Source organism: Octopus bimaculoides, chromosome 19 (genome assembly GCF_046866305.1).
Source record: "Octopus bimaculoides isolate indiv1 chromosome 19, ASM4686630v1, whole genome shotgun sequence".
NCBI classification, from domain to species: domain Eukaryota; kingdom Metazoa; phylum Mollusca; class Cephalopoda; order Octopoda; family Octopodidae; genus Octopus; species Octopus bimaculoides.
In genome coordinates, this window is record NC_142946.1 from 52,220,450 (window position 1) to 52,245,969 (window position 25,520).

The 25,520-nt window shown below is 33.6% G+C and overlaps 1 protein-coding gene across 2 annotated transcripts in view; it reads left to right on the plus strand.

Annotated features, from left to right (window-relative positions):
- Positions 1–25,520, plus strand: part of LOC106883399 (testis-expressed protein 11) — a 36,888-nt gene that overhangs the window by 7,195 nt on the left and 4,173 nt on the right. For both annotated transcript variants that reach the window (XM_089337694.1, XM_089337693.1), the window contains exons 4-24: positions 1,333–1,417; positions 2,139–2,218; positions 3,037–3,067; positions 3,823–3,872; positions 6,445–6,582; positions 7,956–8,036; positions 9,993–10,130; positions 10,515–10,610; positions 11,872–11,956; positions 13,386–13,467; positions 13,838–13,989; positions 14,185–14,270; positions 15,400–15,540; positions 17,208–17,310; positions 18,545–18,660; positions 19,955–20,085; positions 20,616–20,653; positions 21,374–21,472; positions 21,911–21,981; positions 22,540–22,656; positions 24,002–24,089. In XM_089337694.1, the coding sequence (XP_089193820.1) occupies positions 1,333–1,417; positions 2,139–2,218; positions 3,037–3,067; positions 3,823–3,872; positions 6,445–6,582; positions 7,956–8,036; positions 9,993–10,130; positions 10,515–10,610; positions 11,872–11,956; positions 13,386–13,467; positions 13,838–13,989; positions 14,185–14,270; positions 15,400–15,540; positions 17,208–17,310; positions 18,545–18,660; positions 19,955–20,085; positions 20,616–20,653; positions 21,374–21,472; positions 21,911–21,981; positions 22,540–22,656; positions 24,002–24,089 (2,008 nt within the window). The remainder of the gene's footprint in view (positions 1–1,332; positions 1,418–2,138; positions 2,219–3,036; positions 3,068–3,822; positions 3,873–6,444; positions 6,583–7,955; positions 8,037–9,992; positions 10,131–10,514; positions 10,611–11,871; positions 11,957–13,385; positions 13,468–13,837; positions 13,990–14,184; positions 14,271–15,399; positions 15,541–17,207; positions 17,311–18,544; positions 18,661–19,954; positions 20,086–20,615; positions 20,654–21,373; positions 21,473–21,910; positions 21,982–22,539; positions 22,657–24,001; positions 24,090–25,520) is intronic.

Below are 25,520 nucleotides of genomic sequence, written 5' to 3' on the forward strand. Positions count from 1 at the left end.
GAAGAGCCTATGCTCAAGGCTTTTGCAACCTTCCAAAACTAATGAGATTGATGCCATTAATGTTCCTTTTGAAACTATGTAAGTCAACATCTGTGAGAAAGGCATGAACAGAGAAGGAGTTTCAGAGATCCTACATACTAGGTGTAGGCCTGAGGAGTTGGACACAACAAGAAGAATAAGAGAAGGAAAGGCAAGTGAAACAGGAATGTCTAAGTGAAGGAGGAATGAACCCAATAAGCTATGAGGTAATCAATGATCTCACCCTCCTACTCATTTCTGTTCCAGGTTTGTCTCTCAAATTGTCCCCTGCTCCTTCCGGATCTTCTTACTTCATTCTCCAGGTCACATCACCAGGAGTTTCTCAACCTTCCTCTCTTTCCTTTTAACCTAAGGGTTCCATTTGAGAAACTGCCTGACAACACTGTACTGGGGCTTCTGATGGCATATCCAATCCAGTACCTCTTTCTTCAATCGATTTTTATGTGAATGGGGAGTGGGTCTGTTGGGTTCACTCCAGAAGTAAATAGTACTGAACAGCAAGGTCTTTCATTGTACATTTATAACCTGATAACTGAAATTCTAAGGATGATAAGAGTATCAATGGTCAAGTTGTAAATGTGCAAATAGAAACTTTGATACTTATTAGAGTTTATTTTAGAAAAATTGTAATAAAATAGTAATTAACCACTTATGTGTGTTTTAAGTGGCCCTAATTACTCTTATGACTTTTATGTTGATATATTGACTATTCAGTAGCTATCAATAAAGTATTTTATTTCTATGTGGAAGTCCCTAATAGTTTTGATAAACCAAAGATGGTAATCAAGAAAACCAATGGTCAATATATGCTAATTTTATTAAATTGTTATGCAAATGAATACACGGATGGTTCTAATTTATTCTAATGTATTTTGGATTGAATTTCTATGTCAGAGAGGATTTCCAGCCTTCATGGGAACAACATTTATATATTTTACTTATCAGTCCACTATTTTATAACATAATTGCTTATTAATTAACAAATTGTAAAAGTATTTGGTTAAATTCTGTTTTACCACAATTCAATGGTTTCAAATTTTGACACACGGCTAGTAATTTTGGGGGAGGGGATAAGTCAATAACAATGATCCCAGTGCTCTACTGGTGCTTACTATATTGACGCTGAAAGATGTCAACCTTGGAAGAATCTGAACCCAAAATATAAAGCCAAAGTGCTGCTAAACATTTCGCCCAGCATGCTAGCAATTCTAGAAATTCTGCCGACTTGTGTTTCACCACAATCTATTAAAATATGATGCAGATTATTCATTATTATTACTTTTATATTTCTAGCTGGAATCTTCATCTGTCTCATTGTGGAATCATGCTGTATCGTCTAAATTTGGAGGTCAGCTCTCAACAGCAGCTAATGCAAAATGTGAGTTTTGGTTTAAGCTTTACTTTAATTAATAGAAATTGGTCAGCTAAGAACCATAGAACCGAAAATAAGCTATCAGTAGGCTGATTCAGCCTCTAAATTTTTATTCTCATTTGTAGTTACTTCATTCTGTTCATTTTTGTTATATTATTGTAAGACATCCCTCTTGTTCACTCCTTTCCCTAAAATCTTAAGCCTTATGGCTCTCTGGAAAAGGATCGCAAAAACCATTATAAAGTACCTGTGTTGAAGAACAACAATAGAATCAATGTGACCTACAGCCTAAAAAGAAATATGCTGTTTTATTATCTTAAGCATTTTAAAAATGATAAATACTAATATACCAAAAGAAAATGATATCACATTGGGGATGAGCTTTCATAATTCTAAACAACTGTGAAAATATCCTTTAAATATTAATTAATGTTATAATATATATTGATGTAAAGGCAGCGAGCTGACAGAAACATTAGCACGCCGGGCGAAATGCTTAGCGGTATTTCATCTGTCTTTACATTTTGAGCTCAAACACTACCGAGGTTGACTTTGCCTTTCATCCTTTCGGGATCAATAAATTAAGTACCAGTTGTGTACTGGGGTCAATCTAATCGACTGGCCCCCTTCCCAAATATTTCGAGCCTTGTGCATAGAGTAGAAAAGAATATATATTGATGTAAAAATGATGTTTTTGATATTTCTTAACTGAATCGGTCTTTTACAGTGAGGAATTTATCTTTTAAGATGGTACATTTTTGTAACAGTAACACATCAGATGAAGTCACTCTAAGAAAATTATGTATGGTTCGTAAAATTTTAGTTTTATTCAGTTACTGTTGACTTTTTATTGGAATTATTTTGTGTGTGGCGGGGGTGTATATATCCATATCTATATGTATATATATATTATGTAGGTGTTGTTGTGGCCAATCAGAAAGTCACCATAGGTTTCATGTTGCATTTATAGCCATATAGGCACCTCATCAGACCTACAGGCTGGAATCTACATGTATATATATGTGTATATTATGTGTATGCATGTGTGTATGCACACATGTGTGTGTGTGCACACAGAATCATGAAGTTGCTAGAAAGATGTCAAAAGGTCATCGAACAAAATGGAAACTATACAATTGATTAAAGTTCGTTCTTTGTATGAAAAAAAAATTTTACTTCACACTAAAAAACCGAAATTACTTTCTTGCCAACCCAATACTCACACACACATGCATACACAGAGTGGTGGTGATGATATAATACTATTATTAGGTCTTTAACTTATGCCTTTATGTTAACGATATAAAATTGAGATTACCAATGCAAAATTTGTTTTTGTTAAACCAATGTCCACTATCTAATAGCAATTAAAATTCCATACAAGTAAACATATTTAATTTTGTACAAAAATTCTGAGTTAAAAGCAGAATTTGAAATTACAATCTTTCATTTCTCAAAGCATACATTCACTCTTTGTTTTAACTCCAAATTCTGATATATTGAGACTGAGTATATTTTCATACATCAAATGTTTTCCCTCTCGTGCAGTAAGTTATCATTCTGAGTTAATAACCTTTGGACATTGGTAATTAATATCAATATTTAATCAATACATAATATTTCAGATGGGACTGAAAACTATACGATCTTGGTTAGGTAAGTTGAAATAAACAATTTTGTCTTCATACAAAGATTACTCTTTTCTTTCTTTTTTTTTTTCCCTTTGAAAGAAAATTAGTTGATCATAATGTCACTAATTATCAAGGGAAAATGAAAGTTACTTAAAATTATAGTCTAGCTCATGTCAAATATAACAAATAATACATGAGATATTAAAACAGCATATATTTGTATGTTATTTGATAAAGTAGATATTAATGACTTACTGACAAAGTGACTTGCTCCAAAAGATTACTTCCTGCAAAGCAACAACAGAGTTGTTGCTTTGTTTTTGGTTACTTGTGTTTCACATAGTAGAAATAGCAGTCAAACCTTCGTGAAGTAAGACTAAATGAAAAGAAAAGTACTGTCTTAAGCCCATGGAAACCAAGGTGATTACCTAGTTTCCATGGTTTATAAGGGACTGGGATCACAAAATTCCCCTAGAGTTGGATACCAATCCATCACAGGGTCACTCATGAGGTTTTCTTTTTTTAATGTCTTGCAAGTACTTGGTGTCAGTGTAGGTGCCACTTAAAAGCACCCAGTCCACACTGTAAAGTGGTTGGTGTTTGGAAGGGCATCCAGCTGTAAAAACCTTGCCAAAACTGACCTCACCTGTGCTTGTGGGGGCACTTCACAAGAGCCACTGATTTAGTCTAACAATTTTTTATTGCTGCAAATTGTTATCCACTCTAATAATTATGATAGTTGTCATAGATGTATATAATGAGTAATTTGTATCATTTCAGACTGCAATTATTCAGACAGAGCTGAGTCAATTTTAAAAGTGACGATGGAGGTATGTAAAACTTCTATAATGAGTGTTCATGTATCATATAATCTATCTACATGTATGTGTGTGTGTTTAATGTGTACAAATATTTGTAGGTATGCGTGTGAATAGACAGACAGACAGATAGATGACAAATGAATAAATGATTATATAATTCTTTTCCTAAATAAATTGCTCTTCATATTGAAGGCTCTGATAAAGCTATATGGTGTTACTCAAGCACTCAACTATGAGTCCACTGCATCTTATAGCAGAAACAGTTGTAAGCCAATGAAGTTCTTAAGATAATTGTTGATTCCTTGTCATCTCATTTATATATATATATATATATATATATATATATATATATATATATATATATATATATATATATATATATATATATATATATATATATACACACATACATGCATACATACATATTACATATATATATATACATATATATATATATAAATATATATATATATATATATATATATATATGTGTGTGTGTGTGTGTGTGTGTGTGTGTGTATATATAAGTGGGCGAGCCAGTATGTTTGTGTGTGTTTTATGTATGTAAATTTATTGTTGTCTGTGTGTGTATGTGTGTATATATATATATATATATATATATATATATATATATATATATATATATATATATATATATATATATATATATATATATATATATATACATATGCACCATATAACAGTAATATCATACGCTAGATATATCTGTACAGCAGAACTTTTTTAACAGATTAATTCCTCAGTGTATTTATTTATGAACAAATCTGTTTACATTCATTCCATAGAAGATGAAAAAAAAAAAAAAAGAAAAAGAAAAGAAAGAAGCTATTTCCTTATATAAACATTTCACATTTAACAAATCGTAACTTGCTGAATTATGAAGATTCTCAAAATTCTGCTTCAAATTACTTTGCCTGTAAGAATTTATATATTTGAAGATACAATTCCCTGTGCAGTCTGGCTAAAAAATTAACTAAATAGCAAAATGTCTTTATTTACTAAACTAAAAGACTTCCAGACAGATTTTGATTTGTTTTAGGGGTTTTCTTTTCTTTTTTTAATTTTGTTTGTTTTGTTTTGCTTTGTTTTTCAGCTATGTTAATCTAGTCTGTGATTTATAATTGCATATCATATATCTGTTTTGCTATGTATGTTTGCTCTTGAATGCTTAAAGCAAAATCTTGACTTATATATATGTGTGTGTAAAAATATATGTATAGTATATACGTATATACACATACATATATATAAGTTTATAATGCATATATATGTGTGCGTATATATATATATATATAAATATATATATATATATATATATATATATATATATATATATATATATATATATATATATATATATATATATATACATATACATATATATGTATGTGTATGCATATACATATATACATATATATGTGTGTATGTGTATATACATATATATATGTATGTGTATATATGTGTGTATATATATAGATAGATAGATAGATATATACATGTATATCTATGTATGTGTGTGTATATATATATATATATATAAAGTGCTTAGCCCTAAACTCATTGACCTCTCTAGAAAATGGAGCAAGAAAAGACTTTGTTACTCTATGTCAACAACAAAGGATTGTCCCCCTTCAACTGTTATTCATAATTGACTGTGTTAGTGTGTGAATCCCAGAACACCAGCATGAATTTCCTGAAGTGCAAGCAGAGTCCAAAGACCTCCTTTTTGGAGTTAAGGATGTTCTCCATGTCAAGGGAGTCCTTTCATATTCTTATCCATTCAGTTATGTACAGTTTACAATGCTTGGTCCCATTTATGTGGGAGCCTGGATTTTCTAGGATCTTCCATATTATGTGTGGAGTTCCATCTTTCAGCTGCCATACATGGCTGACTAAGGATGTAACATATCTCCTGAAAACGGATGTATGAATGTTGGTGATGCTGTTTCTGCTGATGTTGACACTGCAACACTGCCGCTACCACTCTTGCTGGTGCTGGTGCTGTTAGTGTTGGTGTTGGTGTTGATGTTGTTAAAGTTGGTGCTGGTGCTTCCCTCTACACCAGTATTAATGGCACAAGCGCCAGCACCAACACCAATGCCAGCTTTAACAACATTGACACCAACAACACCAGCAGCAACAACAGCAGTAGCAGCAGCATCAACATCAGCAGAAACAGGTGTCGCCAACACCTGCACACAGAGATACATTGGATGTTCCAGTAACATGTTCAAACAGCACCTCTCCAACCACAAGTCCTCTTTCAGGAGATACGCTACATCCTCGCCAACATTCACACATGAGATACTTCAGATGTGCTGGTAACATGTTCAACCAGCACCTCTCCAATCACAGATCCTTTTTCCACCAACAATTAACAATAAGCACTTCTTTATGCAGTTGTCTTCATGCATATGCATCACATGACCATATAATATTATTAGCAGTTCCCATTTTCTAAATTTAAGGTTTTGTGCCTATGTAAGAAATCAGTATTAAATATCCATTAGCCTTCATTATATGACAGTTTTCTCAATAGAAGTATATATTTCTCTTTCAGTCAAATAACAAGCTGAAGGAGATATATTTCGCTCAGAAGGAGGATAGCCATATTTTATCAATCGGTGAAGATTTGAATTTGTACAAGTTGGATATAGAAAACAACTACTTCCATTTGTTCTGCTACCAAGCTGAAATTGTAAGTCTTTCTTTGGTTCGTTTTTAAGCCTTCCAAAAGAATAATAAAAGAAAATCTATAGCCACCACTTATAAGGAAGTGTGACATGGCAGCATGGTGTGTTTATATCCCTGTAACTTAGCAGTTCAGGAAAAGAGACCAACAGAATAAATACCAGTCTGAACAAAAATAAAAAGTACTGAGGTCAATTCATTCGACTAAATTCTTCAACGCAGGGCCCAAGCATGGCTGCTGTCTAATGACTGAAACAAATGAATGATACTAACAAGCATTAATTAAAACAATTATTTCAAGGCACTTTCACTTTAGATTTTACTTGATGTAAGAAATTTGATGCAGACCTAGTTCAAGCTAGACATCGTGGTGGTCACTCAACTACTGGGTCTTCCATAAAAACAATTCTATTCTTTGAATAGAAAGAACATCTTCTCGGGGTTATAGGAATTTATGAAGCCATTGCATTGTCAAGTAATCTGTAGTGTTAAGCTTATGAGAGATGGGTTTAACCTTGGATAACATGCCTGTGTAATACTAGCTACATTCCCCATAGTATATTGCACTAAAGTGTGTGCATGTGTGTGTGTGTGTGTGTGTGTGTGTGCGTGCATGCATACAATATATATTATTCCTTCCTTAGTTGTCTTTCCTTCTCCTGCCCTTAGCCTCTTTCCTTCTCCTGCCCTTAGCCTCTTTCCTTCCCTGTTTTTCAAATTTGCAATATTTCATGTGTCCAACCCCCTGCCACCTGACCTATCAACCCACAACCTTCAGGATGGGCATATTCAATTATTCATTCATGTTGATTATAACCCTACTTTAACTGCTGTCTTCCTACTAACATTTATTGCTCCACGTTACCTCCCCTCACACTCCCTTATCTTCTTCGTTGTTATTATTCATCTCCTCATACTCACTACTCAAAATTTATTTATTCACAGCATTATCAGTAAATACTTCATCTCTTTCCACTAAAAGATTCTCCTCAAAACGATAGATTTTTTTCCCTCTTAGAAAAATAATTCATTTCACTTTGTGAAATTTCGTATTTATTATATACTTACACAAACCATCACTAGTTTCTTCAGATTCCATTGTTCCACTTAGAACCATATAGAATTTAGAACCATATTCAAGAACACAATGAGCTATCTAAATCAGATATAAACACATGAGTCATGTTATCACCACAATCGTTGTTTTACTGTTTGCCACTCTCCTTATTGGAAATGTATTTAATAAACATAAAAATGCATAGAATATATGTCTTAGTAATATAAAATTCATCACTGATTATTTCGATATAGATATTTCATTTTGTTATGTTAACCAATCAATAAATTATATTCTGCAATGTTTTGTTCTTTGTCTGAAAGGCATTTGCTCAAGGCCAGTATGATACTGCATATAGCCACATACAATCAGCTAAAGATATGCTTGCATTATTCCCCAAGGAGGTAATATATTTCAGTTATTTTATAGATTAATACAAAGTCAAAGTTATATAATAAAACAAAAACTTGTTTACTATTAGACATTTATATTTCTTGTTCATAGATTGTATATTTTATTTATTTTTCCTAAATGTGGTGAATAAAACTTTTTTTTAGTTAATAATCAGTTTGTTCATAAATATTGTTTCAAATTTTGGCACAAGGTCAGCAATTTCTGAGGAGGGAGTAAGTCAATTACAGCGACTGGCACTTTATTCTATTGCCTGCAAAAGCATGAAAGGCAAAGTTGATCTCAGCAGCATTTGAACTTAAAATATAAAGAATTAGAAGAATTGTGGCTAAACATATTGTCCACTGTACTACTAACAATTCTGCCAGATTACTTCCTTAGTTTCTTCGTTAATATCGGTTTCATATTTTGGCACAAGGCCTGCAAGTTTGGGGAAGGAGTAAGTCAATTACACTGACCCCAGTGCTCAACTGGTACTTATTCTTTTCTACTCTAGGCACAAGGCCCGAAATTTTGGGGGAGAGGAGGCCAGTCGATTAGATCGATCCCAGTATGCAACTGGTACTTAATTTATCGACCCCGAAAGGATGAAATGCAAAGTTGACCTTGGTGGAATTTGAACTCGGAATGTAAAGACAGACGAAATACCACTAAGCATTTCGCCCAGCATGCTAACGATTCTGCTAGCTCGCCACCTTAACTGGTACTTATACTATCAACCCTGAAAGGATGAATGACAAAGTTGACTTCAGCGGAATTTGAACTCAGAATGTAAAGACAGACAAAATGCCGCTAAGCATTTTGCCCAGTGTGTTAACAATGCTGCCAGCTCACTGCTTTAGTTTCTTCGTTAATATTAATTATTGATATAGCATAACACATAAGGCGGAGAGCTGGCAGAATCGTTAGCATGCTGGGCAAAATGCTTAGCGGCATTTCGTATGTCTTTATGTTCTGAGTTCAAATTCTGCTAAGGTTAACTTTGCTTTTCTTCCTTTCAGGGTCAATGAAATAAGTACCAATTGAGCACTGGGGTCGCTGTAATTAACTAGCCCCCTCCCCTAAAATTTCAGACCTTGTGCCTATAGTAGTAAAGATATAACATAACACATACCTCACAATTATTTGATAGACAATCTCACCTTAAATATTTATTTATTTAACTAAATTGTTATTGTAGTTAGTTTAATGTATATATTATACTTAAATATAAAAAAATGTATTGCCATCAGTTTCAGTAATAAGGATTCAGCTATTTGATCAACTGAGTTTTCTGCTCTTCAAACGAGTGTGTAAATGGCTTAGACAAATATACCCTTAATGTGATTCTCATACAGAATCAACATGATATGGTGTATTACGAGACCATCCCTTTAACTTACCGGTAAAATCCAAATGATGGACTTAAAAACAGTTTCCATCTACCCAGTTTCACTCACAAGGCTTAGGATGAGCCAAGACTATGGTAAAAGTCACTTATCCAAAATGCCACGCAGTGGAATGGAACCTTGGACCTGGTTATTGTGAAGTGAACATCTTAATCAATCACTACACCCTCGGCTTAGATATAATAGTAAACTAAATTATTGTGTACCTTCAAAATAGTTACCATTCTAGGATTTATATTAATTTCTAATTAAGCAAAAACTCGCAAATCTATTTTGGTTTTGTCTCTGATTTTCAAGATTCTTTATGTGAATTCATGTATTAAAACAAATTTGTTGTGTCTAGGGAGACTCAAATCGATAAACAACGAAATTGAGAATATGTGATGGTCATGATTTTCTAAAAGCACCAACCTCATTCTCTTCTTCTATAAGTTTATGGCTTTGTTCTGAAATTAAAAGCTAACAGATAATTAAAATATTAACAATTCTGATAGGAACCATTCTAAAAATTGCATAGATTTTATATATTTTGATTAATAAATAAGCAATATTACTTTTCAGAGTGGCTTTATATGTCAGTTGTGTTACAATTTTGGTGTAGAATTATTCCGAAAGAAATATTTTGATGAGTGTGTTTTGTGGTTGAGTTTAAGCCACGATATTGGAAAAGATAAAAAAGAAATATCTTCCACAATACAGGTATGATTTGAAAATTTCTGTCAACTCTTTCAATTTTCAGGTGTTTGCAATAAAACTATTTCTTATTTGATCAAGAATAGATTTTACTTGATCAACTAAAATATTCTATGTATTCACCATATCTGATAATAATTCTGCTTGTCACTTTGTTACTTAGCCCGCCCATAATGCTTCCACATGATTAGTTGAAGTGGGGGAGGGTGGGTGGATGGGAGGAGGAGGGGAGGGAGAGGTGGTGGTGAGTGAAATGAGTAATTTGTTTTGTTTTGAACAAAGTTCACCTTGGTGGTGGTAGTTGTGGTGGTGGTGGTGGTGGTGATCATATTATATGTATATCTTTAAATTAATTATTATTATCTTTAAATCTTGTGGTGTTCTCTTCAGTCCTGTACCCTGAGGCTACTAGCTACTGCTTATTTGGAGTTCAAGACTATTGAATCAAATAAAAAAGCACTGAATGCCGTCAATCTTGCAAACAATGTAAGTACTATAGATCAGTTCCTGTCTTTGAATGAAGTCTTGTTGTTATTGGATGTCTAAGAAGCTAATCATTCAAAGATGAGTGTATGCCTGCATGGATATACATGTATGTGTGCATGTGTATGTGTGTATGTGTATGTAGGTATCCATGTGTATCTTTATATATGCATGTGTATGTGTAAGTTTGTGTATTTTGATATTTATATATATATAAACATACATATATATATATATATATATATATATATATATATATATATATATATATATATATATATATATATATATATATATATATATATATATATATATATATATATATATATATATATATATATATATATATATATATATATATATATATATATATATATATATATATGTTAACACAGTTCTATATGTCCACAGGCATATGGCGTAGTGGTTAAGAGCACGGGCTACTAACCCCAATATTCCGAGTTCGATTCCAGGCAATGATCTGAATAATAATAATAATAATAATAATAATAATAACAGCAACAACATAAAAAAATACCTTAGGAATGAGAATCCAGTTTCGAAATTTCCTTAAGACACCTGATGAAGACTGGAGGGTATATCAGCCTAAATGTTGTGTTAACAACAAACAAGATGAGGACAAATATCCATCAATTGTAAATAATGTAAATAATATATGTTAACATACCTCGGTGTCACACAAATGGCACCTGTGCTGGTGGCATGTAAAAGCACCCATTACACTCTCAGAGTGGTTGGCATTAGGAAGGGTATCCAGCCACAGAAAACCCACGCCAAATCAGACTGGACTCTGGTGCAGCCTTCCAGTGTGCCAACCCAGTTAAACCATCCAACCCATGCCAGCCTGGGTTAAATGATGATGATGATGATGATGATGATGATGTTACTTTGTTTTATACAAATATATTAATAATAGGTATTCAACACTTTTAATGATTACTAATGCTAATAATATTTAATGTAGCAAGCTGGCAGAATCATTAGCACACCAGGCAAAATGCTTAGCGGAATTTCATCCATCATTATGATCTGAGTTTAGATTCTGCCAGGGTCGACTTCACCTTTCATCCTTCCGGGGTCAATAAAATAAGTAGTCTTCTGCCAAAATTTGAAATCAATATTAATGAAATTGAAAAGAAGCTTGCTTTACAAGTCACACAGTTTCATATTCAGTCTTCCTTTTTTTTTTTTTTTTTTTTTTTTTTGGGGTGGATGATAATATTTCTAAGTTTTACGATTTCAGTTGCATAATCACCATCTGGGAATCCTTCTGAAATTGAGAATATTATTACTAGATAATGAAACTGGAGATGAGGCTATCAGAAACAGTAAGAAATACAATATTTTTGAGACAATAATTACTATTTCTTTAGGAGATGGAATGTGTGTGTGTGCATGTGTGTGTGTGCGCGTGTGTGCGTGTGCATGCATTTGTGTGTGTGAGTTTGTGTGCATTTGTGTGTGTGTGTGTGTGTGTGTGTGCGTGTGTGTGTACATCATCATTTAAGGCAGACGTTAAACGATGATGATGATATACATGGGAACATGGAAAAGTGGTTAAAGTGATGATGATGTATGTGTGTATGTATATGTGCATCTATATATATATATATATATATATATCCATATATATACATATATATATATATATATATATATATATATATATATATATATATATACATATATATATATATATATATATATATATATATATATATATATTTCATCATCATCATCATAATCATTTAACGCCCTATATATATAGTTTATATATATGCATATACTTTTCCCTTTTTCCTGTGCATCAAACTAATACACCTGCTTGTTGTTCTCTCTCCCATCTTTTTTGTTTTCTGTACATTTGAGCCACATATATATATACACACATGAGAGCATGGGAAAGTGGTTAAAATGATGATGACAATGAATGTGTGTGTATGTATGTATATATATATATATATATGCACACACACACACACACACACACTACATATATATCAATGGTGGCTTTGTGTCTACGTTCCTGGTGAACATTACATGTTATGGCTCTGTGCGCTTGAAGTGACAACAGGAAGAGCACCCTGCTGCAAAAGAATAAGACTACAGTTAAGTTACCTACCTAACTTATGCCAGCATAGAAAACCAGTTGTAAAACAAATGAATGAACAATATATACAAGCATACAAGGGTGAGTTGAAAAGTTCATAGGCTGACCAAGATATTCTCATGAAATGTGACCAACTGAGGTTTATTTTTCAACATATTCCCTCTTACAGTTCACATATTTTTTTCCATCAGTATTGCTTGGATCTCATTGGTGCAGAAGCTTTCAACCTGTTGGTCAAAAGTGTCATCAACGGCAGATGTGATATCATTATCACTACGGTGCTCCTTCCCAACCAAGTATTTTTCCATATCGGCAAACAGATGATAGTCAGATGGGGCTAAATCTGGCTAAATCTGGAGAATAGGGAGGATGATCAACCGATTCAAAACCACAGTCATACATATGAATTTTAAACATATACACATACACACACAGAAAATCTGCCTTTTATAGATAAGATATATATATATATATATATATATATATATATATATCCATGTTTGCTTTTATGTATAAATTATACCCTATGCAATTCAATATCTAACACTTATTTTATTTGTATTGAACAAAAATTTCCTATTAAAACTTTTATAGGCACTGTATCTGACCCTTAGTAATATCAATTTTTTTTTTTTTTTTCTTTTCAGCCATTGAAAATTTATACAATCATCAAGAATTTAGTGTATCTATTGGTTTACAAAGTTGTCACTTGTTGACCAATGCAAACAGGTGAATTACATTTTTATTCATATTTATATATCATTTTTCAAAATTATATAATTATATATCTTCATTGTTTATTAGTACCATAGATGTTTCTTCAGTAGCAAACTTTAGACAGTTTGTAGAAATACCTTGGTGAAGAACTCCAGCAATTTCTTAAATCTCTTATTATTATTATTATTATTATTGTTATTATTATTATTATTATTGTTATTATTATTATTATTATTATTATTATTATTATTATTATTGTTGTTGTTGTTGTTGTTGTTGTTGTTGTTGTTGTTGTTGTTGTTGTTGTTGTTGTTGTTGTTGTTATTGTTATTATTATTATTATTATTATTATTATTATTATTATTATTATTATTATTATTAGATCAAATTTGAGTATGGAACAACTAAAATACATGATGACCAGATTTTCAAATTCACCTGAATACGGGAAAGTAGTATGCAGCTTATTGGAGTTAAATCTGAAAACAAAGGAACTGCAAACTGCCAAAGAATTAGTTGAGAACATAATTGCTGGTATGTTAGTCTATATTTAATCATATTTTAATTGAACAAATATATTATCAATATGTTTTTTATCTTTAGTATAGCTAATGGAATTCTTTTATGCAAGAATCAAAATTCTACACTGTAAACGTGGATTTATTTTTATAAATTTAAAATGCAGTTTTAATCATTTCTTCAATCAATATCGTAACTGTATATCTTCAGCCCACAATACTAAGGAACCACTTGATTTATCCACAAGAAAGCAATTACATTATATATTTTGGGAGCAAGCTGCAATGGCATATGAAGTAAGTTTGTAAAGTTTGCTACAATTGGAATGTTATATTTGTTCCAGGAATGTGTTTAATATGTAAAATTGGTATATCCTATAACGTTATACTGCTGCATTTAGTGGCTAGGGCAAAAAATCCTGAAATATGGCATATACGCCCTTCAGCCTTTTTTGCATTTTCAATCAGAGATAACCTTAACAAGTGTTATAGTTGTTGTTGTTGTTGCTGCTGCTGTTGTTGTTGTTGTTGTTGTTGTTGTTGTTTAGTCCTGATCAGTCCTGGTTAAGTAGATTGATGCTTAACCAGGGCTGCCATGTTTCTGCCATGACCATCACAATCAGGCTTCTTTTTTTTTTTTTCAGGAATAATGAGGGTGCAAATCCTACCTCAACCTCTTTGTTTTTTCCAACAAACAGAGGAACATTGGTTCTATTCTTTGACATGTCGGTCCCCACACTGCACCTCTTTAAGAGATTTAGAAATAACAATGTTTCTGTTTATTAGATCAGTGTCTGTGTGTCACTTTGTAAATTATATATTTTCGAACGAGAATTCAGCTGTGCTGTCTAACCAAGCAGCTACTCTGTGCTGAGAAAGGGTAATAACCCAGAAACCAGCCCATAGATGTTGCTTTGTGCTGGATGAGGTTGCTGGGCTCCCTTGTTCAAAAATATAAAGACGCATATATTGTGTCGTATAGCCAGCTGGAAACGACATTTCCTGGGGCTAAATAACAGTAACATTCGCCCCATCCAGGACTGCCACATTATGTTGGCAAATAGTCTTTACTGATGTTTGTATGTATGTCTGTATGTATGTACATGTGTTCATTTTGTGTTTGTATACATCCCTGTAACTTAGCAGTTCTACAAGAAGAGATCAATTTGACTGAAGAGATCTGATTGACCGAAAGAGCAATGGAAACCTTCACAGTAGTGCCAGTATGACCATAGTCCAGTGACTAAATCAAGAGAATAAAGAACACCAATGTTCACAAAAACAATAATTTTCATTTTGCATAATATTCAGTTTGCACTCTTTACTCTATTTCCTGATACTTTGTTGATGTACTTATTTTCATGTATTTCAATTCTCTTCCTCTTATATCATTTTCAATCCTAACTGTTTCGTTTTGTTGTTTTAGCAAACAAATTACCAAGAAGCACTTGAGTGGTATAATTATTCCTACAATCTGTTCTCCTTTGGCGAATATTCAGATAAAAACTTGGCCAAAATAAACAGGAACCGTGCTACATGTTACATACATTTGGAGAGTTTTGACAAGGTAAATCATTTTAATGTTAAATAGCTTTATTATTAACCCTTTAGCATTCAGATTACTCTGTCGAATATAATGCTTATTCAAATATACCAAATATACTCACAAGGCTTTGGTCGGCCCGAGGCTATAGTAAAAGATACTATAGTAAAAGATACTAGCAAGGAAAAGCTATTTGAGAGGGTTCATCGCAATTTCAAATTCCATATGAACACTTGTTTAGAGCTACATGGCCAACACTTTGAATATTTGTAATTAATTACCTACTTCATTGCTAATAAAGCATACTTGATATCTCCCTTGGTGTATGACTTTGTGGCCACCATGTACTTTGGTATGCATTCTAAGATTGGATACCCTTCCTAACACCAACCACTTTAAAGAGTCTACTAAGTGCGTTTTATGTGGTACCAACAACAGTGCGGCCACAAAATAGAAACATTATCTTAAAAGTGTTACAAATAACAGCATAATTTCTACAGTTAAAATAATTGTTTTTCTGTAAACAAAAATAATTAATTTACTGTTGAAATTTTTATGTACTTGAAATAAAATGGGGAAAAGAAAATCATTAACTAAAATGTATTATTAGTAGCTCCAAAATAAATTGATTCATTAGATAACGAATGGCCTCTTCTTTACTAGGTCTATTTATGGGTCTTCATATTTGAGTGAATTAAGTAAAGTGATTTAGCTTCAGGTAAATATTTAACTAACATAGGAAAAAAAAAATTTTCCATATTTGTTGCTGTTGTGGTGATGCTGCTGCTAATGATCATGATCATGATCATGGTGATAATGATGATGATGACGATGGTGATGACGATGACGATTGCGATGACAATGATGATGATGAAGGTGGTGGTGGTGGTGGTGGTGAAAGTGGTGGTTGTGGTAGTGGAGGTGGTGGTAGTGGTGGTGGTGGTAGTGGTGGTGGTGGAGGTGCTGCTGCTTGTGCTTCTACTGCTGCTGCTGGTGGTGGTGGTGGTGGTGGTGGTGGTGGTGGCAGAAGCGGTGGTCATCGTGAAAAAGAAAAGCAATTGTTAGAATGAGCAAGGAGATCAGATCTAAATGCCTACAGTCTTATCTATATGATCAATAAGTTCACTTTATAACTCATGAAGTTCGGGGTTTGGTCACAATGTTACAGCATCTTGAATAATGATTGTCTTCCATTACAAAGACGTGAGTGAAATGTAACGCATAGAAACTGTGTGGAAGCCTTTGTCATACATAAATGTGTGTGCAAGTTGTGATGGTGGTTGAGATGAACTTGTAAAGTATTTTATGGATTTCAAAAAGAAGATGGAAGAAGAATAAAATTAAGCAAGAGAGAGAGAGTGGGGGGGGGCAGACTTCGAATGAGGTTAGATAAGAACACAACAGTGTAGAGAAATTCAAAAATGATAGTATTGTAGTAATAATGGTAAAATAGAATTGATCTGAAAGTTTCTTCTTTTTATTACCCAGGTTTTTTCAAAATACATTAACAATAGAAAAGAAATTGCAATAATCAACTGATGATTGTATTTCTATGAATTTTTGTCTCTGGCAGAAATGTTCTTCTCATAACAAGTCATTCCTGAGTCTTTCAAAAAAAGTTCAGTCAGCATTTTATATAATTTCTGTAAGTTATAGTTTTGTATCACTTTCACATATAACCTATTTTCTAGGCTAGAGATGCTCTTTCAAAAGCTGAGAGTTATGATCCAACATCTCCATACACTCAGTTTATCATTTTCAAGTTAGCTCTCACCCAAAAACAGCAAGATATCGGTGAGTGTACTAAACTTAAGATATCTTTTTTGTTTTTTGTTTTTTGTTTACCATTTTCTTTTATCCTTTTACTTGTTTCAGTCATTTGACTGCAGCCATGCTGGAGCACCACCTTTAGTCGAGCAAGTTGACTCCAGGACATATTCTTTGTAAACCTAGTATTTATTCTATCAGTCTCTTTTGCCAAACTGCTATGTTATGGGGATGTAAAGGCAGCAAGCTGGTAGAATTGTAAGCATACTAGGCAAAATACTTAACAGCATTCTGAGTTCAATTCTGCTGTGGTCAGCTTTGCCTTTCATCCTTTTGGAGGCAATAAAATAAGTACCAGTTGAGAACTGGGGTCAATGTAATCAACATAGCTCCTCCCCCAGACTTGCTGGCTTTATGGCAAAATTTGAAACCAATGCGAAGTATGATGTAAAGATGCCAAGCTGGCAGAATCGTTAGCACACCAGGCAAAATGCTTAGTGGTATTTCATCTATCTTTACGTTCTGAGTTCAAATTCTGCCATAGTCGACTTTGCCTTTCATCCTTTGGGCTCGATTAAATAAGTATCAGTTAAACCACTGGGGTTGATATAATCAACTTATCCTCACCCCTGAATTGCTGGCCTTGTGCCAAAATTTGAAACTAATACTATGATGTAAATATAGTAACAAAGGGAGCCCCCTCCTCCAACTGAGACCCCCATCAGTCATGAATGACCATGGGATTGCACCTAGAAAGCTACCCTCCCAGGCACAAGTCCAGGCAAGGTTGTTTATGGAAGACCAGCAGTTGCCCATGCATACCGGCCTCCCCTCTCCACGCCACCAGTGTTATCGGAGGGAAAGGCTGATACAGCTTGGCACCAGTGACGTCGCAACTCATTTCTACAGCTGAGTGAAGTGGAGCAACATGAAATAGAGTGTCTTGCTCAAGAACACAACATGCAGCCCGGTTTGGGATTCGAACTCACAACCTCACGATCGTAAGCTCGACTCTCTAACCACTGAGCCATGCGCCTTCACTGCATGTAAAATAACATTTGATTCTCCCAGAAAATATGGTACCAATTTCTTACCAGCTAGACAACTAGGGATGAGTATCAATACCAGTAATATCATAAAACTCCTGAATTGATGCGAGTAGATTAAAACTTAAAAGCTGACTCCTCTACTAACATTCCTCGTTCCAGTAACTTGCTATCATTTCTTTTTTTTTTATCAAATGATTGTTTCTCTTGCACAGCATCCGAAGCCTTACAGAAGATGTGTGATTATGCTTCAAAGGACAGCAAAAACGATGAAAATTCAGCATTCACTGCGGATGCATTGATACGGCTGGCTGCTCAAATGGCTTTTGAGGTAATTGACCAGGGTGGGTGACATTTTCGCACAGCTGTTTCAGCTGTGACAATCTGGTGCCACTGATTCATTGCTGACTATTTGACATTAGACATTTCAATGTTTCTCTCATTTTCTCCCTTCTTCTTCTTTTCTCTCTCTCTCTATCTGTCTATCTATCTATCTCTATCTCCCTTTCTCTATCTCCCTTTCTCTATCTCTTTTTACATGTGTGGGCATATTTCTCTTTATGTATGAGGAGAAGGGAAAGTGTTTATATCAATAATGTTCAACTAATAAATTGTAATGTCTTTCTCTCTCTCTTTCTCTTGCTCTCCCTCCCACTCCTCTTCTCTTCTGTCGCCTCCACTCCCTCTCTTTCTCTCTTTGTATGTGTGTTTCTGTGCTTGTGTGTGTGTGTGTGCCTCCAGTGCCAAAATGTACTGTCACCAAAACAGGTTCAACATCCAGTCAACCGTGCCAGATGGCCAGCCTCCAAACAGCTGTGCCCAATCATCTCATTCCAATTTGCCCAATCTTTCTAAATAGAGTCAAAGGCACAGCTCCTTCCTGAATAAAACCTAAGAAAAAATCTTTTTGAAATTCTCAACTTATCAAAATTATTGCAAAAATTAATTAAAGAATTTTCCTTTCTAGTTGATTTCTATAAATTAACTAGTTAATTATATTCTTTAATAAATTTTTAATATGTACAATAACTCTGAAATGCAAGCATCCACTAGTTTGGTTAGGGGTCGCTGCAAAGTGACTTGGTATATCTACACCTATCAGTCTACAGCGAGAAATTTTCTCCGTAGCAAAACACAGTGAATGGCTACCTTATTGGTTTAAATACACCTCAAACATATTTGAACCAGTAACAACAAGTTTGTATTTATACACATCAATGCTTGGCACTTTCATTCCATACAATAACTTATATGATTTTTGGTTGTAGAAAAAGAAAAGGAAAATAAAGAAAGCTTCTGACAATGCAGAAAGTTTTACAAAACCTTTATATTTCAGGCACAAAGGCCCATTTTCAGGAGAGTCATTTGCACCAACAGTCAGGGAGTTGCTGCTGCTGCTGTTAACCCAAATGCCAAGTAGTTTAAATAAAATAATGAAATCAATGTAAATACACATATCTTGGACTGCTTCCTTCTGAAGAGAGTCCTTTGTGCCCAAAATATAAAGGGTTCTTTTTCTTTTTATAACTTCTGCATTGTTAGAAGCTTTCTTTATTTTCCTTTTCCACTTCTGTACTACAATGCTTCAAGCAAACTACAATGCTCTGATTTTTGGTTAATTACAGAAAGACGAAACAAACTTGGCTGCAACAGCACTGGAGATATTTTTGAAAGGAAGTCACATGTCAACAGAAACACTAACAGCATTGCGATGTCTCATTAGATTACTGCTATCAAACAATGATGAAAATGATAGGTATTTGAGTACCTTGTTACTATTTATAACAATATGTAATGATTACATAATGGTGTGCCTTGTAACTGTTAGAAACAATATATATAGGGCGGTGAGTTGGCAGAAACGTTAGAACGCCGGGCGAAATGCTTAGCGGTATTTCGTCTGCCGTTACTTTCTGAGTTCAAATTCCGCCGAGGCCGACTTTGCCTTTCATCCTTTCGGGGTCGATAAATTAAGTACCAGTTGCGTACTGGGGTCAATCTAATCGATTGCCCCCCCCCCCTCCTACCAAATTTATTTCAGGCCTTGTGCCTATAGGGGAAAGGATTATTAGTAAAGAATAAAGCTAACCAATCCTTAGAGGAAAAGGTAAAACATGCCTTGAATAAGACTAATCTAACAATAGCTGTTTGTTTTGTTAACGTTTTGCTCAATCATTTCCATTTCCACAAAATAACATGTCTGTCGTTGGTTTTCTTATTGATGTTATTCTTAATTTTGAATTCTTCACTTAACATTTTGTTTCATTTTTTTCACTCATTCTCCAGGAAGTCTTTGTCTCGACTTCTTGAACACCTGAGAACAGGTAACATGAATTTCAATTCTTTATTGTTTTTATTGTTTTTTAAACTTTTAACAAATAACATCAGTGCTATATATATAATTTGTTTTCTAAAGCATTAAAAGATAACTTTATCTTGTTAAGATAGTCATAGACATTGTTTAAACTAGTAGTGTAAAAGATTCCAACATGCGGCACAGCGGTTAAGAAATTCACTTTGTAATTCCATGGTTCCAGGTTCTATCTCACTGTGCAGCACCATGTATCTTCTAACATGACCTCAGGTTGACTAATATTTTGTAACTGGAATTTGGCAGGTAGAAACTGTATGGAAGCCCACTGAATATGCATGTATATATATATATATATATATATATATATATATATATATATGAGAGAGAGATGAGTGTATGAGTTTGTTTACCAGTGTCACAGTGTCATCTCAGTGGTTAGAGTGTCAGGCTTACAATCATGAGGTAATGAGTTTGATTCCCAGGCCAGGTTGTGTGTTGTGTTCTTGAGCAAGACACTTCATTTCATATTGCTCCAGTTCACTCAATTATAGAAATGAATTGTGACATCATTGGTGCCAAGCTGTATCAGCCTTTGCCTTTCCCTTGGATAACTTGTCAAATATTAGGGTTTTATTTATGTAATTTACTAACGTCCTTCCCTCAAAATTACTGGCTTTCTACCTAAATTAGAAATATTTATCATAATTGTTTTTTTCTTTGTTTTTTTCAGCTTATAAATTTTTGAGTGAAATCTCAAACCCAACAAAATGTTCTCAAGACAATCAGCAAGTAAACATCCAACTGGAAGCAACTTGGTTCACAAAAATTGGTAAATATGTTTCCATTTGCAATGTTCCATATATTTATATGGTGCTCTCTGATTTAGGCACACGGCTGGCATTTTTGAGAGGAAAAGCTTAGTGAAAAGCTACTGACACCCACTGCCTAGTTTTTGATTGATTCTTTATTTTATCAGCTTCATAAAGGGGACAGGGAGAACAAAGTCAACCAAGGTGTAAAGGGATCTAACCAGGACAGAGCCAAACACTACAATGTATTTCTGTCCTTTGCATTGATTATTCCATCTCTTTCTCAAATACAGTGTGGGTCAAAAGTCACGCACCAAGATATTTGACATTTTATTTATATTATGTTGTAATTATTATTATTATTCATTTTGTTCGTTATCTGTTTTTAAATCTATAATTTAATGAAGAATAAGTTATATTTTTGTTGGGATATTGTATTATATTAATGTTTCTTGCAGCTTGGAATTTGGCTATTCAATCAGAAAAGTCACCAGATTTTTTAAGAGATTTCTTCATTATTTGTTACAAGGTAAAATTTAAAGCTTCTATCTGCTTCATAAAAGTTTGTATCATTACTTTCATAAGCAATTTGATAAGAACATTAATTATTAGCACATCCAACATAACTTCATCATCATCGTCATCATCATCAATTAACATCAGTTTTCCATGTTGGCATGAGTTAGACAGTTTGGCTGGAGCTGGTAAGCCAGAGAGCTGCACCAGGCTCCAGTCATCTGTTTGGTTTCTATGGCTGGATGCCCTTCCTTATGCCAACCACTTTACAGAATGTACTGGGTGTCTTTTACACGACACCAGCATGGGTGCCTTTTTTGCATGTCACAGACAACAAATCCTAAAAAGCAAGTAAATTCTATAATCAGTCGACAAAATTCCGTCAGTACACTGATAACTGACATACTGTATCATGTGATTTTAACTCTATTGTGAATCAAAAGTAGCTATCCACCATTTTACTGGCAGAATATATCAAAAACAGATTTATAATTCAAATATAATTCATGTGTATTTTATACAAGTTTTGAATTGTGTTTTTATTGTTATTTTCTTGGTTTGTTTGTTACAGTTAACAACATTGTGTCCTTCTGATCTGGATTCAATGACACAGCAGAAGACCTGTTCCCTAATTGTTGCTGCAGCTTACCTTCAGCTTGCCTCAACCACTTCAGATTCAGATGAAAAAGTAAGTCAAGAAATTTGGTTATATAATTCCTGCAAACTCATCTCAGTAAAATTTTTTAATAGTAATTTTTTTAAGAAGAAAAAAAAAATACTTTTCTTTATAATGCAGAAAATTTTAAAAACCTGTAATTTCAGGCACAAAGACCTATCTTTCAAAGGATACAGCCAACTTTGACTGTATCCATCTGAAGTTGGGCCTTTGCACCCAAAATATAAAGATTTTTCAACTTTATCTCTGCATTGTTAAAAGCTTCCCCCATTTCTCGTTTCATTTATTTTTCTTTATATTTCACACTGTACTTTTTAAAAATTTCTGTTCAGTTATTGATTCAACCATCAATATTGCTTTAATGGTAGAGGTATAGAAAATATTTAATGGTAATCAAATATTTTGTATTCCTCTTTACCTCTTTATATTCTGATACTGAATCCTGCCAAGGTTAGTTTTGCTTTCCATCCTGCAAGGATCAACAAAATAAGAACCATCAGGAACCAGTATTAAATCTTGACTACAAACCTCAGCCAAACTTTGCGGTTTTGTACTTATGCCAGAAATCAAAACTGATACAGGTTAAACAAACATGCTTAATCATCTGCTTTCGTTAGATGTTTAGGTGCATACATAGCCGTGTGGTTGAGAAGTTTGCTTCCCCGCCAAGTGGTTTCAGGTTCAGTCATGTTGTGTGGCACCTTACCTTGGGCAAGCGTCTTCTACTATAGCCTTGAACTGAATAAAGCCTTGTGAGTGGATTTGTTAGATGGAAACTAAAAAAGGTTATATATAGAAATATAACCGATTTATTGCACAAATTTTTAACTGCAAAATGTTATATGGATCCCCCAGGGTCATGTGGACCCCTGTTGAGAATCATTGTTCTAGAGCCTTGGTTCTTAACTTAGTGGGTCACATCTTCATGGGGTCATCTTAAGCTCACAAGGGGACCCTATGACTAGTGATGGGGTTGGTGGTGAGGTGTTGTGTTAGGTCTTTAGAGAAGTCATAATTTTTCTTTGAAATAAAATATTCAAACCAGATGCAATACTTTTCATTTTTTTTAATGCATTTTCAAAAATATTTTTGTTGGGATTAGAATACGAATAGGACATAGTATTACCAGTGAAGGTAGAAAGGATTGTTTATCTCTCAGTTCTGAATCAAATTCTGCTGAACCCAACTTTGTTTTTTTGTTGTTTTTTTTATTTCTCCTGTATCAATAAATTAGAAACAGTTTTATGCCAGCTTAACTATGTAAACAATACCTAAGAATTAGGCTTTTGGATCCAGTCAACATATCAAGATAATGAAAGTAACTTTCACTTTATATAAATGTATTTACTACTTACAGAATACCTTACTAACTGAAGCCCTTAATTATGTAAGCTGTTGTAGAATTGTATGTAATAAAATCCTCAGTGAAAAGCTAATATCTAATGGTGAGTTCTCCTATTTTTTAAGGGAATTTAAAAAATTCAGTTATCATGTTATTTAAAATGAATTTATATATTTCTTTCTTTATTAATAACGCTGTGTAACACGATTTTTGTCCTTGGGTAGCAACCATTATTTCCTATTTGCTTACCCCTAGAAAGTATGAAAAATGGCTAATATTTCCTTCAGAATTTGCTTTTGTTACATTTATTCAAACCCCCAAAGAATCCCTCTCAACACATGGCTATGATGCTCCTCCACTACTCCTGTTCACATTCGGAGATGCAGATATTGTCAGCCACTAAGGGACATGCTAAAGTGGTTAAAGTCTAGCAACTGACAAGCAAATCTGTGGTATTGAGCAGAATATTTGCTACAATGATATTTCTGCTTCAGCAACTCAGTACTGAATCTGAAATGTAATGGAAAACAGGTCTGTTTGAAAACCTTGATGTCCAGGTCACAAAAGCAAAGTTTGAAGGGAATAGTAGTGATTTCCTTTGATTTCTAGATAGAAGCAAATAGGAAATAAAACTTGTTGACCAAAGACAGAATAAATTAATCAGGTGAAAAAATAAATTTGTTTTTCAATGAATTTATCAAAATTATATGCTTCAATTTTCCTATATCTCTTCTATAAATACCTCCCTTGTTCTGTTTATTTAAAATGCATATTTGCAGGTGTAGCCTATAATGACTACCTTAAATTCAAAGGGTGGACACACTAGAAATTTTTCCCTGTTGTTTTCTTTAAAATGCTTTTAAAACATTGAAGAATTACACATAGGATAAAAACAATAATGGATTTATTTCTTAAATGACAACAGAAAATAGACCTCCCCTGACTTAATTGGTATGTTAATATAAAAATAATTACACAGCACATGGTTTGAGAATACAAGTTTGATTTACAGCAGAATTCAGATGTGACCCTTTCTGATTTATGTTCATATCATTTCAATGTCCTTTCAAAACCATATTTCTCACACTGCAAGGAACATATTTAGCTACATTATCAAGCAACATCATCTTTTTGTATTCCTTTTGAGCTATATTGCTACACTTACTCACAAAATGTGAAATTGTTTCATTTTTGATGTCCTACAAAGAGGCAATTCAATATTCTTATTTATTTTGAACTTGGTGTAATTAGTTCTCAAAGCTTTTTCTTGAGTGTTGCAAGTCAATGCTTCAGTGCATCCTTTCAAATCACTTTTCCTTAGCCACCTCCAGATGTTGGCCTTGTCTTTCCCTTCCATTTCTCTGAGGTATTGCCCATGCGTCCCTTTCACTTTCCTGTTATTCAATCTGTGCTCTCCATCTTGTTTCTTAGTTTCTTTTGGGTGTGTCACATTTTCACTAGGTATCACATTACTATTTCTAACAGCAACAACCAGATGTTCAATCAGCTACTTGATAGACCATCCCAGACTGTT